This window comes from Haliotis cracherodii, unplaced genomic scaffold (assembly GCF_022045235.1).
Source record: "Haliotis cracherodii isolate W230 unplaced genomic scaffold, xgHalCrac1.p SCAF_15, whole genome shotgun sequence".
NCBI lineage: Eukaryota > Metazoa > Mollusca > Gastropoda > Lepetellida > Haliotidae > Haliotis > Haliotis cracherodii.
This window is the reverse complement of record NW_027266270.1, coordinates 33907041-33930702: the sequence shown is the minus strand read 5'-3', so window position 1 is coordinate 33930702 and position 23662 is coordinate 33907041. Positions and strand designations below refer to the sequence as shown.

General features: G+C 40.0%; 2 protein-coding genes and 1 pseudogene across 2 annotated transcripts; 1 reads left to right on the top strand and 2 right to left on the bottom strand.

The window, feature by feature from the left end:
• Positions 1-1353: 1353 nt before the first annotated feature.
• LOC139461648 (uncharacterized) lies at positions 1354-10805 on the bottom strand (annotated as a pseudogene).
• On the bottom strand, positions 10092-13078 carry LOC139462074 (uncharacterized). The gene is made up of 4 exons (XM_071243576.1): positions 12824-13078; positions 12278-12320; positions 11590-11685; positions 10092-11314 (listed from the first exon to the last, which is right to left on the bottom strand). The coding sequence occupies exons 1-4, from the start codon at positions 13025-13027 to the stop codon at positions 10887-10889; spliced, it is 771 nt and encodes a 256-aa protein (XP_071099677.1). The 5' UTR covers positions 13028-13078; the 3' UTR covers positions 10092-10886.
• Positions 13079-21285: 8207 nt separating this feature from the next.
• Positions 21286-23056, top strand: LOC139462136 (BTB/POZ domain-containing protein 6-A-like). The gene is made up of 2 exons (XM_071243640.1): positions 21286-21482; positions 22144-23056. The coding sequence occupies exons 1-2, from the start codon at positions 21286-21288 to the stop codon at positions 23054-23056; spliced, it is 1110 nt and encodes a 369-aa protein (XP_071099741.1).
• Positions 23057-23662: the final 606 nt, after the last annotated feature.

The following is a 23662-nucleotide window of genomic DNA, read 5'->3' as shown; positions in this document are numbered from 1 at the left end:
ATATAAAGGAATCGGGTGTTCTTTAACTTCTTTTGAATAGTATTTACTGTAAATCTTGAAATTAACGTTAAAGTTAATTATAAATGCAAAAAACATCAGCGTAGACATAATTCCCAGATTCGACGTAATAAGCGCCCAGGGCGCTCTCAAAATTAGAATATTTTTTTGGTGTAAAAAAAGTTGAGTTGAAAGATAAATTTCGTGGTTTATGCTGACAGCCTGAAATGTTTATGCACGACAGATATATTTTTCCCGAATTTAATTGCCCATAATTAAGTGTGCATATAACGCACGAGTGCGTATTATACGCGAATAAATAAGTTTTGTGTACATTAATCAATCGGAAGGGGTGCTAATTTGGATTGTTCACTAGCCAATATATTAGCAAATACCGCCGTGGGCGTTTATCAGAGCGCGGCGCTTAATACGTCGAAAACGGTAGTTATACTTTGCATTTATGTCTCAGAAATGACTGTTGATAAGACGGCCTCACTGTGAATAGCGGAAATACCAACTTGAATATAAAACCTATCTACTATCTATTTCCACATTACGGTTACTGAGAACAATATGTCAGCCAAAAAGTAGAAATTACAAAATGGACATCCGGTAGTATTGCCATTGCTTTGTTGAGGACTTCCACTTTGATGACATCTACTCCGCAAACAGAATAAACATTGATATAAGCGTTGTTTTTAGGAAAACACTATTGCTTTTTAGGAAGTACGTACTACTCAGCGCTATTGAGCGGTGCTATATTCATAATGTCTGTACTGTCAAAATATATTTAAGTAGATAGTGAGAACATTTCAACATTCCGTCCATATGTATAATTTGAAATGCGACTGGAAAAATCTCAGCTCTCTTTTATGATTAAAACCCATATCAGCCGCCGCCGCACACACACACACACATACACACTGAGGACAATTAATTAATGTTGTTTTACGTATATACTTTTTATCGTAAAGAAACACATAACGCATGCGACCCATATCGTGGCCAAGAGGGAATATTGCTATACCGCGAGAAAGCGATAGAGCGATAAAGCGAGAACGCGATAGAGCGAGAAAGCGAGAAAGCGATGTCACCTCTCGGCCACCATATGATTCAAGTCTGACATGGCCCGTGTTTAGTGAATGTTGTCCAAACCCTGATTTTTTCCGAGTACACTGATTTAAAGCATTACTTTCACTGTTCAAGCACTGACGGTATACCTGAGCACACAGTGCCGTCCTCAGTTATCACTTCTATGGGGACCACTTTCACGAAGACAACCATGACGAAGAGCACACACACCCCACTGGTGCTAATACAACAAAACATACTTATCAGTGAAATAACTTCTGTCTGTTAATGTTGTTGTCTAGGTCTACGAAAGCTTGATGATGAAGGACAATCCAGGTGAGCTCAACGGTTGATGCCCTCATTACACTCAGTCACGGCATTCTCAAACAGGGGCGGTCGGGTAGCCTAGTGGTTAAAGCGTTAGCTCGTCATGCCGAAGACCCGGGTTCGATTCCCGACATGGGTACAATGTGTGAAGCCCATTTCTGGTGTCCCCCGCCGTGATATAGCTGGAATATTGCTAAAAGCGGCGTAAAACCATACTCACTCACTCACTCATTCTCAAACAACACGACCTGTGTCTGGCCGGTAGGCGCTATAGCGGACAACCTGGTGTTGGAATGTTTGGAGTGGCTTGTCATCCTTCCTGTTGTCCTCGACGTAGAACTTGACATGACTTGTGATGTGGTACACTCCTGCTGCTGGTACTGTGATGGAGCCGTTCTCGTAACTCATTCCGTTGTACAGGAGCTTTCTGTCAGAACCATCAGGGTTGGCCCAGTTTCGTGTGAGGCTCAGATTGCCTCCATCCCCTTCAAATAATACACATTTTATCATGTCAGGTATACAGAAACAATGGTTGTGTGTTGGCTTTGATAATCCTACCCACCATGATTGATCATTATCAAAATAAGTCTAAGTCTTGTGTGGTGATATAAAAATATATTGTACATGAAACCTTAAAGTTACTTTTGATAGGTATCTTCTTTATAGTTCATACAAATCCATGTACCTTGAGTGCCTTCGTCAAAGTCAAGTCCAGAGAAGTGTGCCACTGGTTTCAGCAGATTGAGAAACTGTAAGTCAGGGGGGTCATCCTGCTTTCTGTCCTCATCTGCAGATGAACTGTTGATATTAACGTCCGTCTTAAGGGTGTTCTGTAGCCATAGATCAAAGATGCATATTCATAATGTCTTTTTCTCAACATTACTAAGGGGCACATGTGGCCCGGTCGTCGAAGGAATCGCCATTCGCTGTGCAGAGTTGCGTCCCCTGGGCACTCCAGGAACTTATGATTGGTTCGCCCCGATTATATTTCTAGGTTTGTCAGCATCATACCCGTGCTCGTGGGTTTCACCGAAGTGGTAAACGTCTGAGACATGCATCACTTCGGGCTTTCCTCCCACATCAAGCTGACACGCCGCAATATAACTGGAATACTGTTAAAAGCGGCGTTAAACCCAACTCACTCACTCACTTTCCTCCCACATAAAGCTTACGCGCCCTGATATAACTGGAGCACTGTTCAAATGGGTGTTAATCCCAACTCACTCACTCAACGTCCCTAGAGTAATTCTTGCAAATATGTAGTATGTGCACATGTATTACATAATAACTAAATCCCATTTACCAATAAATCGAAATGATGCCCTAACAAAGTTTCATGGCGAAATAATGAAAGTATATGGATATATGTATTTGAAACATACCCTACCCTTATTTGAACTGGGAGATGCAAACATGTATACCAGATATAACAATTCCTGAAAAGTAAATGTCACCAGGTCACTTTTCTGATATGTATTCAAAGTTTCAAGAAGAAACGGTTGATGCTCTGGAAACAAACCCTTAAGCCCATTTGAAGCCCATCTTGTTACATTGGAAACGCAAACAAATGTATGTTTTTTTAGTTCCCGAACAGGAAAATGTATCATTTACGAGCACGGCGTTTCAGGAAAGCATATTGAAAGTTTATGAGTTCTGCTCCAGGAACGAAAGGCGACGGACGGACCGGCGAAACCCCGTTTCTATATTCCATGCTAAACTCCGTTCAAGTTAGGGATAATAATAGTATATTTCCGCTTATGCAAAATCACCTGTTTACATTATAGCAATGTTATTCAGTTTACGTTCTTGATAACTGAGCTGTCCAGAAAATATGGTAGCAAAAATTGTAAATATATCATGGGAAATCATGCTTTTACCTTCAGGCAGGACCTGTCTGTAGAGGGTGTCTGATTTGGTGTTATAAATCTTGACAAAAAGAAAAACAGTCATGTTATTAATTAAGGTATGTTGTTGAAATGCATAAAAAAAACCTTTTCAAAATCGACGAGACTGACCTCGGTGTAGACGTTTCGTTCATGTGTTTTTTAGATGTGATTAACGTTAGTTTTATTCACAACTCCCTTCTTCCTTGGATATATATTAAAACAACAGTACACGTTTGAATATACAAACATGGTCATTAATTACGGGAAAGCGATTTTCTAAATTGTTTAAAGATATTACGTCATCTGTTCTAAGGCATGGCCCGCCGAGGGTTGGTACTTACCTCAGCAAGCATTTGTCCCAGTCTTGTATCATTCTGTCTGATGTGCGACTGAGGTAAGGTAATGTAATTGTTGATCATGAAGATGGAAACAATTGAAATCACACAGGTAAGGATGTTGATGAAAGCAAGAATACAACTAAAACCTGTTGTTAACTTTCCGCAAGTTTGGTTGTCCATGTTGAAATCTAAAAGTCGATAGATGCAACAGATGTCACACAGGGGCTTGTTGTGATGCTGATCCCGATCAATTCGTGTGTGATTGTACGAGTGACTTAGTTTGGTTCAACGCCGCTTTTAACAGTATTCCAGTTATATCGCGGCGTGTCAGCTTAATGTGGGAGGAAAGCCCGAAGTGATGCATGTCTCAGACGTTTACCACTTCGGTGAAACCCACGAGCACGGGTATGGTGCTGACAAACCTAGAAACATAATCGGGGCGAACCGGGCTTCGCCAATTCGTGTGTGGAGATGGGTGGGGACGTTGATTATGTATGTGAATTTTAGTCAAGAAGTTTAACCAAAGTTTCAGGTCTATCTATGATTTGGTATCGTTAAATAAATGTCAAATAGGCAATTCCCTTCCACTGATTTACTCTCGTGTCCAAATTTCTTTCTGCAATTGCCTCAAAAGGGAAACATAATATGCTCCGTTTTTTGTCTGGCCTTACCACCATGACAACGCTCTCGGCACCCCAGTACCCGGGACTCTTTGCCTTCTTTGGTTGTGGTGATGTCAAATGCTTCCACTGATTTTATTGTTGTTTTTACAGTGGTCCGCACGGGTTTCATCAAAAGACAGACATCGTTGCAAGAACCTTTCTAGTACAGCTTCAATCACAGCTAGAACATCACGACGCACGATGTTGTGTCTGGGGCGTTTTTAATCAGATGTCAAAAGCTTTGGAAAACAACATGCTTTTACTTTCTCCATTGCCAACGTTACTGTGATAATGGAATGTACCCTATCATGGGAAATGCCGACTGAACTGACAATATGACACTCAGTCGTTCGCTGTTTCAGTCAAAACCGTGTATTCAAATCGTGTTTCGGCTCTGTGAGGTGTGTGTAAGCCGTAAATACACTGAAGCATTTCACATTTCAGGAATAACAAACAACAACTGAATTATTCAGGGAAACTTGAACTATAATGAACTGTTATGCTTCACTTCATTTAAGGGGCACACAGATAATCGAATAGTGTTTGGCAGCTAAGACAAGTAACGCCATATATCTTTATGGTCTGATGAACATTCAGCTCTTGAGTTGTATGATGTCCTTGACGTTATCAAACATTTATATAACCCATTAGTCTGTCAAACTGTTCAGGGCGCTCTCCGGTCAGAGAGATCAAGATACGAATGAGTTTTGTCAAACCTCCTGTAAGCGTGTCGGTGCTGAAATTGATATGCATTTGACAAGGAGCACACAACATGTAAACAGACTATCTGATTGGTGGACGTGGCCTTTTAAAAATAATAACAATAGACCAAAGCGAAGTCACCCGTCGCACTTCTCCCGATATCAATTGAGAGCATTAAAATGAATGGCGTTGCGTAAACTTGAATTGATTTCGCATAAGGAGACGGGTATCAGCTGTGGCAACAACATCCCCCATATACGCGCTAGATAAACTGAACTGTCAACTTCTTTATTCCTAGTTTTAAATATGCAGCACAAATACAAACCCAATAAGTAGCTGCCACAGTTTTGAAATATCTTGTCCAAGATGTAACAATTATTAAAATAGTTCTGATGGATTTGTCCTTTGACGGGCGTGCCAGCAAATAAAATTAAGATTTAGATTGCCTCTTAACCCTGAAAGGACGATTGTGTTATAAACAAGCTGTGTGACCCCATTTACAGGTCATCCTAACCTCAAAACGTGTACTTCCCAGTTTGCTGTTTTGCACGGGACCTAGGCCTGGTATTGTGACAGGTAGACAAGTAACAACAGCGTTGCGCTAAGTGATGCTATTCCACACGACCCAATTGCCATCTCAAATTACAGAAATAAACCAAGTATTTCTCCACTACTTCGAGATAATTTGCACTCAAAGCAGTCATCCTATATCCGTGAACTGAGCCCACAGGGAATCGTGTTTGAGGTGAAGCTTATGTCAGGAGGACGATGCTCCATGTTCTGATGTACAATTTCAGTCGTGTCTGGATGTTATTATAAGTGCCGTGTGTGGAACTGAGATATTGTGGTTTTGAATTACACCTCTGTTTGGTTGGTACGCTTCTGTTGGATTGATACGCATCCATTAGATTGAAACGCACCTGTTACATTCATACGCATCAACTACCACACACACGCACGCACGCACGCACACGCACGCACACGCACGCACACGCACGCACGCACGCACACACACACACACACACACACACACACACACACACACCACCCCAAAAGTGAGGAATAAAGCTTTTCATCCGACATCGAACTTTTGAAGTGGTCCCTAAAGCTTTCAAAAGGTTTTTTGGTAGACATGTGGAGGACATTTCCATAAATCACTGACAAAAATTATGTTGCAGTTTCCTAATTTGACTTGTATGTTATGTTCCCGTGTTGTTGTTGTTTTTTCAGTTGAGCAGTTGACTTGCCTTTGCATGTGTTTGTGATAGATGCCACCAATAGGGAAGGATACACTCACCGTTTCGTGAAAACCGATATCATCACTATTTGTGATTCAAAAACACAAACTCATGATAAAGTCGGAATCGTATAATCAAATCGTATAAGAAAATGAAACTGTTGGTGATTCCTGAAATTTGAAATATCATGGGCATGACCTTCAAATCATGATGTTTCAAAGATTTGCTCCCCACCTTGTACATCTGTTCACACTATATATATTATTCTGTTTATAGGATTACAGGTACTATAATGTTGTTGGTGTGGAATGGTGTTCGTATAATATGATCACGAAACTGGTGGTGGTTCCTGAAATTTGAAATATTTAGGGAAAATGATTGTTCATGAGTTATGAAATTGCTTGAACGAGATTTGATTGTATATATAACTTCCCAAGATACATTTTTTTATTCTGGATTTATGTTAATACTCCATGTACATCCATATTGGCTATTGTATAACATACAAACATACAAAGAAATGTACAAAAACATAACTGTATAATACAACTGGAACGATACATTGTTGAAGCTACATTCGGATGTGATTCATTTTTAGTTTTCGAAAGCTATTTAATGGAGTCATTTGGCCCACGTGGCAAATATAGATGTATACAAATATAAGATTAAACACATACTGTGTAGCAGGAATTATGGTTCCTGAGTCAGTTCCAGAGATGTTGCAAATGGTTTCAAGCAGGTGGATGTTTCTACTCGCCTTCCTCACAGAGGGTATATTTGTGGTCAACAGTATTAATTTCGTTATGTAACATTGTGTCATGCTAGCATGGGTGGAGTACATTAAATTATTCACAAGTACGGGAAGGATTCAGAGTAACCTAGAAATGTTCTTCAGAGAAAAGGAATGACATTTTGAAATACAAGATATTCAGATAGCGCCAGCAATGTGATTGTCCAAAATGATTACATTTTATCATCGTTAGTGAATACCTCTTGCTGCTGATATATAAAAAACATTCCTACGTATTTGATATATTGTGGTTTAGTTTTGTCACATGATTAACGTATTAGCATCTCAGATAGAAACACCAATTCTCCCTACATACCCAGAGCACTTCAAAATTATAGAACCAGTTACAAACTACATTGTAAATAGTGAATGAGTGAGTTGGGTTTAACGCCGCTTTTAACAGTATTCCAGTTATATCGCGGCGTGTCAGCTTAATGTGGGAGGAAAGCCCGAAGTGATGCAGGTCTCAGGCGTTTACCACTTCGGTGAAACCCACGAGCACGGGTATGGTGCTGACAAACCTAGAAACATAATCGGGGTGAACCGGGATTCGAACCCACAATCATAGGTTTCTGGCGTGCCTAAGGGACGCAACTGTGCACAGCGAATAGCGGCGCCTTAGACGACTGGGCCACCCGTGCCCCCACATTGTAAATAGTGTTCCTATCTCTAGGCAATATGTGTCCTGAAGTACACAGAATACTTGTACGTGGGTATCATTATGGCGTTGCCTTAAAATATCATAACTAGCGCAAAAAGACCAGAAATGTTATTCGCCGAACACTACGTCATGGTTGCAGGATATGCAGATGTGATCTAGGAGATCGATGGTGTTTGCCTTTATATTATACCTTATCATGGCATCTTCACCGAAACACGTGTCATGTTCTTATGTTGTCCTCATATAAGTACGACGTTGAACCCCATTTCACCTCCAAGATGTTTCAGCTGATTTTTACCCATGCTGTTACCATTATAGCATATAGAAATCAACCTGATCACCAAAGGAGTTTATGTTTATTGCACCGAAGAGAAAATCACAAACGTGAGTCGGCCAGCATGTTACATCGTGGATAATATTTTGGAGTCATCCGGGCGAACCTGGATTCGAACCCACAGTCATAGGTTCCAAGGGACGCAACTCTGCACAGCAAATCGTGACGCCTTAGACTACTGGGCCACCCGCGCCCCCTGACGTACTACACTAACTACACGTGGAGGGTTGTGTATGTGGGGGTACCCATGTGTTTGTACTCGCGGTAAATACCTGTCATGCTTTGATACTTCCGTGTTGTGGCTTGTGACCTACATACAATTTAAAACTTGAATTTGAACGAGCCTAACGGTCAGAATGAGTCAACTGTAATATCGCCTTTCATATAACGCCCTCTCTAGCGATACACTTCATTTTAACTGGGACAATGCCTGTTATAATGATAAGATGTTATCCAGTCACTATTTACTTCACTCCCGTCGTCGACCATGAAGTTCGCCTCGTCGAGGGCGACACCAACCCAGAGTGAGGAGGAGCGGATACAACAGTTAGCGAATGCAATGTAAGGGAGACAACTCTTGCATCCTCATAGTTGATTCGCGGTTTGAAATGCAGTTTTAGTAGTTTGTGTCGTGTATTGTGATGTAGCTTGTCACACGCGGGTGGGTCGGGTGTTGCGAAAAATGCATGGAAATATGACCTATACCATTTGGATGGCTTCGTATTTGAATATTTGTCCGAGACTCGCGCACATTGAGGCTATAAGAGGGAATTTTGTTTTGTTTATGTTTCTTGGAGACTGCTGAGGTTCGAATGATGCTTATGGCATTTAGTTCAGAATGACCATGTTAAGTGTTGATTAAAGTTTGAAATCAAACATATTGGTAAGAATGGCAATGAATGTTTTTCGAGTGTGCTCTTTTTACCACGATTTCAAACAGCGTCATAAGACTCTTGCTAAGAAATTGTTTGATCAAGGTTACCATATTTAAGTCCTCAGTAAAGCTTTCAAAAAGTGTTTAGGTTGACATGTGGGGGACATTTCAAAATTTGACTCATCACTGACAAAAATGATGCAGTTCCCTCTTTTGACTTGTACTATATGTTCCCGTGTTTTTTTTCAGGTGAACAGTCGACTTGCCTTTGCATGTGTTTGTGACGGGTGCCGCCGATGGGAAGGGGTACGCTCACCTTTTCGCGAATACCTGGTAACATTACTATTTAATAATGATTCATAAACGCATGCTCTTGATAGAGTCAGAGTCGTTTCATCAACTCTGCTTTTAGCAGAACTATCTTAAGAATATGGAAATTGTTTTATCGCTTTTGCTCTTATTATTCTCTTGAAATGACTTGAAGATTGTTAAGATAGTTAGAGTGAGTGAGTGAATTTGGTTTAACGTCGCTTTTAACAGTATTCCAGTTATATCTCGGCGTGTCAGTTTAATGTGGGAGGAAAGCCCGAAGTGATGCAGGTCTCAGACGTTTACCACTTCGGTGAAACCCACGAGCACGGGTATAGTGCTGACAAACCTAGAAGCATAATCGGGGTGAACCGGGATTCGAACCCACAGTCATGGGTTTCTGGCTTGCCCAAGGGACGCAACTCTCTGCACAGCGAATCGCGTCGCCTTAGACGACTGGGCCTCCCGTGCCCCTTAAGAAAGTTAGAAAATAACGAGTAAATGACATGAGCCGTTATGTTAAATTAACTCTTATTCTCTGAAAATATATAATTTTGATGGAAACAAATTACTCCATTTAAATTGAAAAGGAGTCCCAGTGAGATGGGAGATCCAGAACCTTAGGGAAATCAGCTTGCTTCTTTAAGGGCTATAGCATTACAGGAAGGGCTGGGAGGAAAGGAAAATAATATGGTTCAGGGACTGTGAGACAGACTACATTGGTGTTAACTGTTTGTTTAAAAATGGGTACCTTCGTGGTATAGCCTCATTTTTGAGTGACCGGTTCAACGTGACGTGACCACATTGATTAATCTTTTGCTGAGTTCGTTTAGCGAAATGTTTAAAACAATAGACAATCAAAGACGCACTGAAATGTGTGAGTGTACATCTTTATTCCCTGAGCTGCTGATCACACAATGAACTGAGGTAGAATCTAATCATTCCAGACCGAAATCATTATATACTCGTGGAAATATTACATTTTGCACGTCGGCACTTTGGCAATCGGTGTTTTACACCTCGCATTTAGTGTATTAAACGAGGTGAATATCAGTGAGTGAGTGAGTTGGGTTTAACGCCGCTTTTAACAGTATTCCAGTTATATCACGGCGTGTCATCTTAATGTGGGAGGAAAGCCCGAAGTGATGCAGGTCTCAGACGTTTACCACTTCGGTGAAACCCACGAGCACGGGTATGGTGCTGACAAACCTAGGAACATAATCGGGACGAACTGGGACTCAGAACCACAATCATGGGTTTCTGGCGTGCCCAAGGGACGCAACTCTGCACAGCGAATCGCGGCGCCTCAGACGTTTGGGCCACCCGTGCCCCCCAGGTGAATATTAACATAGTGCCAGTCCCTGTCATGTTTCAAAAGATTGATAGTGGATACTTTCACCAACACCTGATCTCGAACTTCTAAATAAGCCAGTCCGCCAGCATCAGTCATGACATTCTCAAACTACCCTGTGTCTGGCTGGAGGCGCTACCAACCTGGTACTGGAATGTTTGGACTTTTCGTCCCTCTTATTGTCCTCGACGTAGAACTTGACATGACTTGTGATGTGGTACACTCCTACTGCCGGTACTGTGATGGAGCCGTTCTCGTAACTCATTCCGTTGTACAGGAGATTTCTGTCAGAACCATCAGGGTTCTTTTGGCAATCACTATTAAACCACGCATTTGGGACAGTGCATCAAACGAGGTGAATATCAAAATAGTGCCAGTCCCGGTCATGTTTCAAAGGATGAATATTGGACAGTTTCACTATCACCTGATCTCCAGCATCTAACTGAGCCAGTCCACCAGCATCACTCGGGTACTCCAGGTGAGCTCCGTCGTTGATGCCCTCTTTACACTCAGTCACGGCATTCTCAAACAACACGACCTGTCTCCGCCCCGAGGAGCTGTAGCTGACAACCTGGTGCTGGAATGTTCGGAGTGGCTTATCGTCCTTCCTGTTGTCCTCGACGTAGAACTTGACATGACTTGTGATGTGGTACACTCCTGCTGCTGGTACTGTGATGGAGCCGTTCTCGTAACTCATCCCGTTGTACAGGAGCTTTCTGTCTGACCCATCAGGGTTGGCCCAGTTTCGCACAGCTGTGAGGAGGCCGTCTTGCCCTGAAATATACGGACGTCAATGTAGAAGTGTTCAGTGAGAGAGTTAAGATATGGCGGTTTCACTGAAATATATTTCGGGGATTATGGTAAGTTTCGATGAGAGAAATGACAATATTGAGTCAGTATATTACAGTTATGAAAGAAATGATACACATGTTATCATTATACATGTAAAGTGTTTCGTGGGTCTGTCTGTCACTAGTTTTATTTAAAAGCAGTGTTGCAGCTTAAGTTGTAATGGTTGTATTGAAAGTCAGCCATGTATGAACACAAACCTGATGTTCTCATGTCGAAATCTAGCCCTGAGAAGTGTGACACTGGCTTCAGTAGATTGAGGAACTGTAGATCAGGTGAAGCATCAGCGTCACTCTCTGTACAGACCAACAGAAATCCATATTGTTATCATATGTGTTCCATCATAGTGTTCGACAATAAATCAATTTCAGTATCTGTTTTGACTTTATTGTATACAACGGACGACTATGCTATGCTATGCTATGCTATGCTATGCTATGCTATGCTATGCTATGCTATGCTATGCTATGCTATGCTTTATACTCGAATACTCTTAGTATATCTATCTTTATACACACACACACACACACACACACACACACACACACATATATAGCATATCATTGTAGTATAATAGTCGTATATATATACATACATACATGCATGCGTGCGTGCGTGCGTGCGTGCGTGCGTGCGTGCGTTTGTGTATGTATGTGTGTATGTATGTATATATATATATACGACTATTATACTACAATGATATACTATGCCATGCTATTGCAAAAACTCGGATAATGCCATGACATGTACCCATGCTATATGCTATGCTATGCTGTGCTATGCTCGAAAACTTGTAGTAAATCTATTTATATTTATTTACATATACACATACAGACATACAGACAGACAGACAGACAGACAGACAGACAGACAGACAGACAGACATACCTTGCAACTGCTCCTGATTCATCAATTCCACCTCCTTGTAAGCCTGTAGACAATAAATGTAACAAGAGTTAAGTGCAAAGTGTTACAAGTACATTTGTCAACAAATCATGTAAAATAATGTTGCAGAGACTGTAAACACCGCACACATCAGTCAGACATTATTTTGTATTACTCTTTGTATTTTGATACTCGAATATCATTAACATGTGTTGTGTATGTTTATTTCTACAGAATACTAGTATATGGATTAGTATACTAATCCAAATCATTTATATTCACTCAAATTTAGATCAATGAAACAATAAAGAAAGAAAGCATCTTGTAGAACATGCAAACAGGACGACACGCAAACATAGATATTATATACTTTGCATGACAACAAGAACGTATTAGAGTTTAAAGGATCTTAAATACATTTTGAATTACCCATTCACATATATTTCTCTGACTCTCTGATATAAAAGCAACTGATTTCATCCCCGTATATAAATAAAATGTTCAATGAAAGGTCAAGACCTTACACGTGATTTCGTCATATTTACCTACCTTATCCAAGGCTTCATTCAACCCTGTATGATCCTGTTGTGTGCGCGATGAGGTTGCACTGTTAACGATGGCAAAGACGGCAATAATACCAATCACAAACGTGTTGAAGAGAACTATCCCACTGATGACGACTTTGGCAGTTCTCCTTTCAACTTTGCGACACATACCAAGACAGTCCTCTGACAGAATTCCTTTTGCGTTCATGTTTAAATTACTCGTTTGATACACAAGTAACCACAAAGAATAGCATATGACTTTATCCGATGGCGAAAAACTTGAGAATGCCGAACGAAAGACATTACGATTTCAAATTATCCGCTCTTGTGTCCTGCAACCATCTGATTGGTTAATGTTGCTATTGATTATAGGAACCAGGGTATACGACTGGCTTGCTGCTGATGATAAGTCAATGGGTGTACAGTTATTCAAACCTTATAATAGGCAAGTCTAGATAAACGGATGTTATAGTGACAACTTGTTCTTATTATTTATGTAATACAGAAATTAAGTTTTAAACTAATCAGTTTAACCTAAAAACCTTGTGCAAGTCAAGTATACGATCAGAAACTAGGTTTGCCGGCTACACTCGTGACCTTTTCAAATGCTATAAATATCCTGGCGAGACGAAGCTTCGGTCCGACCCAGAACATGTCCATAACAAAACATGCACGGGAACATGTAGGAACTAAAATTTTGAAGTGACAACAACAAAAATCGCATGAATTGTTCGTTAGATGGTCTTGTGAAAGGAGTTGTTAATATCGTTCATAATACCTCCTACATTATTAGACAGTGACAGTTTGTGACATGTATGCAACATACCGTGTGTAACATCTACAAGCAAGACCCAGACCGTTAAGTCCTACATTTTACAAATAACATTCTTAGGTATGTCACATGCTTGTTAAGCATCCACTGTCAAACCACATCTCAAATGCGCAATCAGTCCTTATTGTCTCCCTATATTCTTGCACCCAGCTTGCCTGGGTCTCACCACGTTGGGTCATGACCTAGCTTTTCCCTCTGACCCTTTGAAATTTGCAAATCACGTGACAGGCGTATTTGTAAACAAACGCACGTGTACTCAAATCTGAGCAGGTTTAGTATAATAACGCATATACTTATCGGTACTATGACTTCTGTTAAATTTTACTGCAATAATTCGTATATAAAATATACATACGTCTGTGTAGAATTAAAATAACACGATAGATAGATATATTATGTTCATGCGGGTTCATCACATTGGTTAAAAAAACAGTGACACAATATTGGTAACAAATAGACTTAGTGACCATTTCTTAATTATATTCATCATCATAAAACATTAATTTTCGTCAATATTTCCAATGTACACAAATAGCATATACGTATTATCGCTTTTACAGTCTGTACAGCTGCTTTATCCACGTAGGCACCTTGTGGTAGAGTTGGACATGCTTACCCTTTCGCGAACAGGGTGTCATTACTGATTTCCATATATCCGTTCATAACATTTTCATCAGTATTTGTATTTTACGCCTATGGAATCTGTTTCGGCAAATATTCGAGACTGATTATACTCCCGCGGTGACGTTTTTGAATGTATTACTCGTACTCTTACCAATGTACACACATAAAAAGTATTCTGTATTTACTCAGTTACCCGTAAAGGAGGTTACCCCGTACAACTGCTTTATCAATAATGTTAATGACATTTACACGGAGTTTTCATAGCTCTTTACTCACTAATCTTAGTAATACTTGTAAATCAGGACATGCTTACCCGTTCGTGAACCTAACCCTAACCCTGGTATCAACACTGATTTTCACTAATTTATTCATATTATTTTAATCACTCCTTTTGTCTCCTGGGCCCAATGGAACCCGGTCGACGGATAATCGAAACCGATTCTCCTCATACGTTGCCGTTCTAATCTTACACATCACTGACGACGATAATCAATAGAAACTTTTAAAATGTAAACTTGTAGACCAAGATTTCTATTGAATCCAGCATTTGCAAATAAATAACCCAAGGGACATACAAGTAGCGTTGAAATTCAAACACATTCACTTTCGAGATATAGGGCGGTCGGGTAACCTAGTGGTTAAAGCGTTCGCTCGTCACGCCGAAGACACGGGTTCGGTTCCCGACATGGGTACAATGTGTGAAGCCCATTTCTGGCGCACCCGCCGTGATATTGCTGGAATATTGCTAAAAGCGGCGTAAAACCATACTCACTCACTCACTTTCGAGATGCTGTCCTATGTACGATATTGTTTACTCAATCAACCATACCTTTTTCTGAACATAATATTATTTAGTTTTGTGTTACTTCCATGATGCGTAGAAATGTTTGTTTTAAGATTAACAACATTCTTTCTATTTGATATTATCAATAATGTATCAGTAAATATACTCATCTTTACTTGTTTAAAGCTTTGACTGTATGAATTAGAGGTTGTATACAGAAAATGATAGGTACATGCAAAAAAGACGTCTGAAAAATAGGAGAAATCTCTCCATAAAGCAGAGTCGATTGTACGATTGCGAGTAAATCATGAGCATGTGTTTATGAATCACTATCAAATAGTAATGATACTAGGTGTTTTCTGCCCAATCGGTGGCATCCATCACAAACACATGGAAAGGCAAGGCAATTGTTCACCTAAAAAATCACTGGAACATATGGTATAAATTGCATGTCAAAATAAGGAAATGCATCAGACATCATTTTATCACGGATGCGTACAATTTGGAAATGTCCTCCACATGTCTACCATAAAACGTTTTGAAAGCTTTACTGAGTCCTTGAATGTTGTTACTTCTTGGCCAAATTACATCGTTTTGACTTTATCAACCCGAGCAGAAATTCCGATCCATAACGCATAGAGAAACAGATCCACAAGAAGGGGAGCACAATTGGTGCCCATGGGGATGCCTCGTTCTTGCTTAAATGTCTTACATTTTACGTAGATGTTATCAATGAGCGAGTGAGTGAGTTGGGTGTGACGCCGCTTCTAACAGTATTCCAGTTATATCACGGCGTGTCAGCTTAATGTGGGAGGAAAGCCCCAAGTGATGCAGGTCTCAGACGTTTACCACTTCGGTGAAACCCACGAGCACGGGTATATGATGCTGACAAACCTAGAAACATAATCGGGGTGAACCGGGATTCGAACCCACAATCATAGGTTTCCCGCGAACCACAAAAGAACCATGGATCAAATTCCTTACGTTTCCATGTGGAGTAGTTGTGTACAAAGTTAAAAAATCAAATTTTTTTTACAGAATTGAACTTGGTTCTTTTCTGAGATTGCAAAAAGTCAAGCAAATCCTTTGTGTTTTTGAGAATCCACATGGTATTAATTCCACTTGTACCAAATACTTTCTATAAAGATAATATAAAGAAAAACCTTCCATGATTGTATTGAGGATTATGGTGGTACATTTGCTGGACCCAGAAATATATCTCTCTTTGTGCGGATTTTTATGGAGCTTTGGAATCCAGTACAAAAGTAAATGGGCATGACTTCGGGTTTTAGAGTCAAGTCAAAAGTTGACAGTACTGATTTATGGTTTTGGTAGATTTCATCCTCAGTTAACATACTGGCCTTATGTGTGGCATTATGTGATATGTTATTTATACCAAGTTCTTGTAGTGATGCTTACACATAATGTTTATGTTATTTTATGCCTAATCAGTAGGAACAATTACAAACTTTTCGTGTAGGGCAGCCAGACTTTGGATGACAGATGGCTTGGAAAGAATGGGTTTATTCCAATTCCATTTCATCTTTTAAAGTGTGTACATTCTACCAATGATAACATCCTCACTGACTCAACCAACTCTGAAAAAAAGAGGTTCCGTTTCTTTTCTTTACTTCTTTTTTTTTTTTTTTTTTGGGGAGGGGGGGGGGGGGGCGCTTTTTTGGGGGAGGGGGGGAGCATATTCTTCGACAGCTTCCATAATGATTTAATCGCAGTTAAGCAAAGTTGTTCGAGGAGATAAGGTCATACGGCATGCTAAACTCTTGATATTGTCTACTTCGGGCCTGCCCCACATTAAAACACATGTGGTGTCATCTGAGGCAAACGATTTTCGAAATTTACCTCTATTGACCCAGCAGTGGTAAAAATAAAATGGTAATGTTGTATAATCACAGGGAGGTGATGATATAATTCGAGTGCACACTGGTCCGTTGACCGGGATGATAATAACGTAGCGCCATTACAAATCTACTTGTACCACAAGAAGAAACAGATCAATTATTACCCTGTGCACGTCAGCAGAACACGATAAGATGATCATCTTCAGCCTTTTAGAAACAAAGTGGGCGTATTCTTTACCTCTTGAAAACAGAAATAGAAAATCTAAAGTGCATTCTGTACTTAATGGTGCTAAGGTTGCTTAAATAGCATCATATCCTGAGCTATCATTAAATTTATATATCAATTCCTTACAACACAGTTTGTCTGAAATGTATTCAAATAAAACGATCGTATTACGAACACCTTGCTTCAACCAAACATCTCCATAACAATGTGCATATTAATGAATAACGGCACACCTGTGTGACTTTTCCTAACTCACCCGGATCAGTAACCATCCTATACCAGTTCCTTGGCATATTCTTCATTTCCAGAAGCTTGAACCGGCTTCCCCTGAACAATGCAGGCAGATTTTGAAACTCTATTTGACACTAATGTTAAGGACGTTTTCCCAAACTTAGAGAACCTTTCCAAGACCATCATCATGTTATAAGCACATCTACCAACTAGAAAACATAATTAACTGTTTGAGTTTACATGGGGGTGTTTATATATTGTCATAAATAACATAAATGATCTAATGGGCTTTATTTCTCGACCACCTACCATTGTAGTGCTTAGTCTGCGATATATATATCATATAACTTTTATAGTGCAACTTTTCCACTTTTCGCAACAGCGTGACCTTTCCTAAAAAGACATTCAGAATCATAATTCTAAGTTTGAATTAAAAAATCTAAATGAATTTTAAATTCACTGTTTATTCCGTTCCAGTGTGTACTGCTTCAAGATATTGTCCTGGGAATGCACTAAGACATCTGATCTATATCAGATATCGGCAATAACGACAAAAGCAATAATAGGGTATTAAATATATATCAATGATATCTGGAAACAACTGAAAGCCACGTTTGTCATATGTTCTTCATATGCATATTTCAGTTAAATCACGGCGTGTCATGTTGATGTTGCAAGTTATGTAGGTCCCAGGCGTTACTACTTTGGGTGAAACCCACGACCACTGGTGTGGTGCTGACAAACCTAAAAGCATAATCTAGGATTAAAACCGGCGATAAAAGGCTTCAAGTACCCCAAAAGGACGCAACTCCACACAGCAAATTACATGGAATATGTTATTCAAATTCCATTGTGAACATTTTGTACACAAGGAAGATAAAGTATCTCATGAGCTGTAGTTATTTACATGTCAGTGTTTAAGTTCGTGTGTTGTATCTATTTATATAGTTAAATCTGTGGCGTTGAAACGTGAGTATGACTTATGAATGTGTTTTGTTAGAATATCAATAGAAATTCATTGTTGAAAACTTCATCGGTAGGTTAGATTTTGTTGGGAAATATAACATGTAAACACCATCGGGGACCTATTACCTTCACCGTCTGAATATTTGTTTCGTGTTTGTAGCTATGTCTGTGTCGATATTCGGGACAGCCTTGGAAGTATGATTCAAGTATATATCTGAACATACATACATTCCATGACCATAGAATGAGGTAGGTGTGACAGCATTTGTGTTAGTATGATCGTGCCAATGCAAAACTATTTCAAATCTACACTAGATATATTACTGAAAAACATGAGAAAATATGTGATTTCTAACAAAGAACAATGTCAGGCCATCGTGGTTGTCTTTCTATTGACATGTCATCTTAACTTAGAACAATATCTAGAACCATATCAGGGCTGAGTTAATACTGAATGAAAGGCAAGCGAAAGAAATTGGAGCATGAAGAGAGAATATTTGTAACAAGTCAAATCGTTATGGCCAAAAGTAAATCTACAAACACGTTAAAAACAATGCAAGAGCATAAGTATTATCATGCTGAGGCATGCACCATGACAACATAGATCTTTAGCGGATTTGTGCACAGCACGATTTACCGAGTGTGCTTTTAAAAACGCGTATCGTCCTCGTGATACAAAATCCGTCTCGGTCAATACATACAGGATATGAGATATGAATGTTCATGTTATACTACGTTTATGACACGAGTGTCAAAGTCCTGTTCTTCCCGAGCGATAACGAAGGAAAAACCGGAATTTAGGCACGAGTGTCGTAAAGATAGTATGACACGAACATGAATATAATGTTCTGTTTATTACCGAAGAAGGTGGTTACATACAGAGACGAATTTTAGTATTTACCTATAAGGACAGCAAGTTGCAACAACAGCGGAACAACAATTTGTCGAATGACGTCGATAATCTTCAGCTGTGACATTATTTCTAGCGTGACGTCATTCCGACCTCACGTCACAATGAGATTCGAATGACGTTAACAGTGCCGTCCTGATGAAGGAAACAATACACTGTTGACGCGATATGACCCTAGGGTACATATGATTTTTATGAACCCCGATATGTTTGCCCTGTAAATTACAATTAAATAATTATACAACATTGCTTTAGTTGAACAATCTAAACAATGTAGAGTCATCAAGTGGTGGGGTTTAACGTCGTTTTAAACAGTATTCCAGTTATATCGCGGCGTGTCAGCTTGATGTGGGAGGGAATCCTGAAGTGATGCAGGTCTCGGACGTTTACCATTTCGGTGACACCCACAAGCACGGGTATGGTGCTGACAAACCTAGAAACATAATCGAGGCGAACCGGAATTCGACCCAACGATCATAGGTTTCTGGCGTGCCCAGGGGGCGCAACTCTGCAACGCAAATTGCTCCGCCTTAGACAACTGGGCCACCAGTTCCACATCAAACAGTCACGTGTCATGTGTAATGTCACTTGTGTTATTTTGTTCAATTTCTCAGTTGTGTTGTCTTTGTATTTACGAAAATATTGTATTTTATTCACCACATACGCAACTCTACAAAGCGGCGCCTTTGACGACTGTTCCAACCGTGGTCATAGCTATACAGTAAACTACGGTTATAACGAACACGCTTATAACGAACTGACGGATATAACGAACTTACTTTTTGGTCCCGACTATTTACTGTAGTTATGTTGTATATATGCTTATGACGAACTAAGGTTATAACGAACTAAAATTAGTAGTCCCTTTGAGTTCGTTATAACCGTACTTTACTGTATATCAAATACTCCAACTATCCACGCAAACACCTCGCCATTAGGTAGCAGTAGGATCTGCTCAAGATTATTATTCGTGGAATACAATATATTATTTTCGTTGTACATATTGTTCTCTATTATCACAAAAGAAAACACAATTGAGTAGTTGAACAAAATGAGACATTAAACATGACACGTGACACATGTCACATGTCACATGTCACAAACTAGTCGACCTGTTTGAGATAGCCAATACATCGGTTATTCACGACACTCTTTGAATGAGACGCCGAGGTCATCAGTGGCCACCCTTTTAGTAACATGCGATTTATACAACGCACGAGTATGTGATTAAATGCCATCATGTAAATTACATGTTTTTTAATTATCATCAACACATGTATTCGCGTTACATAGCATGTCTAGCGTGTACGTCCTAGGTGCACGTGTCTATACATGCGTACATTCTATGTACAATGAGGTATTCGAGACAGGCAGTATGTACATGCGTTAATATCTATGCGGATCTATTTCAAACACTTCTACACTTTCTTTGTATCAGTATTACTGAAATACATGGGAATATATGGGATTTCTATCAAAACGCCATTGTAATATAGTGTATACCATAGCGATGTATTGTTATTGGCTTTATATACTGATTAAAAGTTACAAATCGGTAATATTTTGGGGATTGTTTTAAGTGAAATTTGAGCCTATATTTCATAAAAATATCCCAAAAAATATGTATGATCCCTAACTATTTCCGTTCAGTATATTAACATGTCATCCTCACACAGTACAATTTTGCCAACAACTGGTATCATCACTATTTGATAGTGATTCACAAACACATACATTTGACATCGGAGTTAGATCGTACATACATCCTGACAAATAAGCTTACACTGTGAATGTCAAATACGGGGTCAATTATTTTTTTCGATAAAATCCCAGCCCCAAGTCCCAAGCTCCACACCCCTCCCCAGAATATCAAATAGTCCTTTATGTGTGTCTCCAAGCAATTTAACTACGGCTATACTATACATTTATGTTAGCAATTAAAGGAAAACTTGTTTGAAATGTTTCTTAGAATGCTACCTTCCAATAACATTGCAGATGACGGAGAAAACACGTCCTGCTTCAAAATACAGGAAAATGGCTGAGTCAACTTTGGGCAACAATTCTGATGTGGTCTTCCTGGTCGGACCTGAGGAAGTTGCCATTGTGACCCAGAGAGATATTTTGATAAATCAAAGCCCTGTCTTCCGTGCCATGCTTTGTGGTCCCTTGTCAGAGAAAGGCGAGATCAAAATACCAGATGTAGAGGAAGCGGTATTTGCTATATTTGTGGGGTAAGAGTTCATCGTATTAATTAATAATTTCATTCCCATTGTCAAAGTGCAAAGACATATTTTGTATTAGAAACGTAATATTTTGTCAAGGAAATGACAGATCATGATTGGTTACGTACATGTAGAAGAGTTTAAAGCCATTCTGGTTTGTATTCTAGTTCATCACAAGAGCTGTATTGCTATCGTGAAAACCAAGGAGAGCTTAAGGATCATAATCTGAAACAAGAACCCGTGGATACTTGCAACTAAGGCTCGCACATTTCTCCACCCCACCCCCCTACCACTGAGCAGGGGGCACGGGTGGCCCGGTCGTCTAAGGCGCCTGTGCAGAGAGTTGCGTCCCTAGGGCACTGCAGAAACCTATGATTGTGGGTTCGAATCCCGGTTCGCCCCGATTATGTTTCTAGGTTTGTCAGCACCATACCCGTGCTCGTGGGTTTCACTGAAATGGTAAATGTCTGAGACCCGCATCACTTGGGGCTTTCCTCCCACATCAAGCTGACACGCCGTGATATAACTGGAATACTGTTAAAAGCGGCGTTAAAACCCAACTCACTCACTCACTCACTCACTCACTCACTGAGCAACTTGTGTCTCCAGAAAGAAAAATGGATGCACATTGTAGATGCATTTATGAGAAGCATAATTTTCTTGTTTTCAGTTATCTCAATACAGGAAGATGTGAAGAGTTGCCAGAAAACGTTGGTGATTTGCTGTACATAGCCGAGAAGTATGACATTGAGAATCTGTCAAACCTATGTGTTTCGCATCTTGAAAACAATGTATGCCCTGAAAATGCATCCGATGTAATGCAACTTATGGTAATGTTTGACGAAGGCAGTCTCCTCTATCACAAAGCCATGCATATCATCATTGAAAGCATTACACATAGTTCGGATCCTTCTGGGTTTACAGATCTCTCTCCCGAATTGTTTGACAGGATCATATGTTCCCCGGATCTCGATATCAATATCGGAAACGTGTTGAGCGCTGTGTCGGCATGGGCAGAAGCGGAGTGCAATCGAAAGGATTTAGAAGTAACATCAGACAATATACAGGCAGTCATAATGGGCACATCGTCTGTTCCTGAAACTCATGATATCACTTTCTCGCCTCCAGTAGGATGGATATCCTTGCAAAGTTCTCACGACGCCGTATTTCACTCTCTAAAATGTTACGTTTCTCACAAAGAAACAAGCCTCTGCCATATTGAGGTGGGAGCTTTCAGGAACAGTGAAATAGTGTATCTCCTTAACATGCAAGTAACGATACCGCCAAGTTCTGATGAAAACGGCATTGTCACCGTCCGTTTTTCAAAGCCAGTTTTTATCAAACAGGAAAACTTACACTATGTGCAAGTCAGGATAAAAGGAGGTGGGGAAATACAAAAAAAAAAAATCAAATCCACCATTCTATCTGCAGGTTATGCTTTCGTCATTTCGCCAATGCCACTACGAGTAAGAACGGGCTTGATAGCCAGCATCACCTTCAGTGATGGGGCATTGTGGCAACAGTGGCATCAGAAGCGTAACTTGGCTTCAGCGATCAAGCGTCAAAGCCTTGCCATTGAGTGAATAGGTCCAAATAAACGGACACCTTATCCATAGTTGTCCGCATACACCAGACACATCGTGTCCAATATCATTCCACTTATTTAGCGACGTGCATGTGTGTGTGTGCTCTACCACTCCACCACGGAGGCGATCCCAGTCATTATAAACTTTATTCCTATAATGGAATTAACAGTTATATCAGGTTCTGCAACTTGCCACCCATGGTGTATTATGTATTCCCTTCCATATTTGTGTATTAGTTATAGCAACTAAACAAAAAATATACGCAACGGTATGTATCTATTGCCAGTTTGGACTAAATGAGGACAGTGTCATTTAGTGAGTGAATATATGCGTGTAAAAGTCGGCAACGCCGTATCCATCAATCGAGCCTGGACTGACTAACAGAAGTTCCCGGGAAACGATTGTAGGGGGCAGGGTTTCAATGTTAAATGTGTTTTCATTTAATGTTAAGTTCCTGGTGTTTCAAATTTCATTTTTTTATATAATAGAGTAGGATATGACCTACGTACTTACGATAAAGGATCTTGACATTCATACAACCAGTCACCACCCATAAGCTTCACCACAAGTCCACATGTTTAATACCAACTAATAAAAACCCGC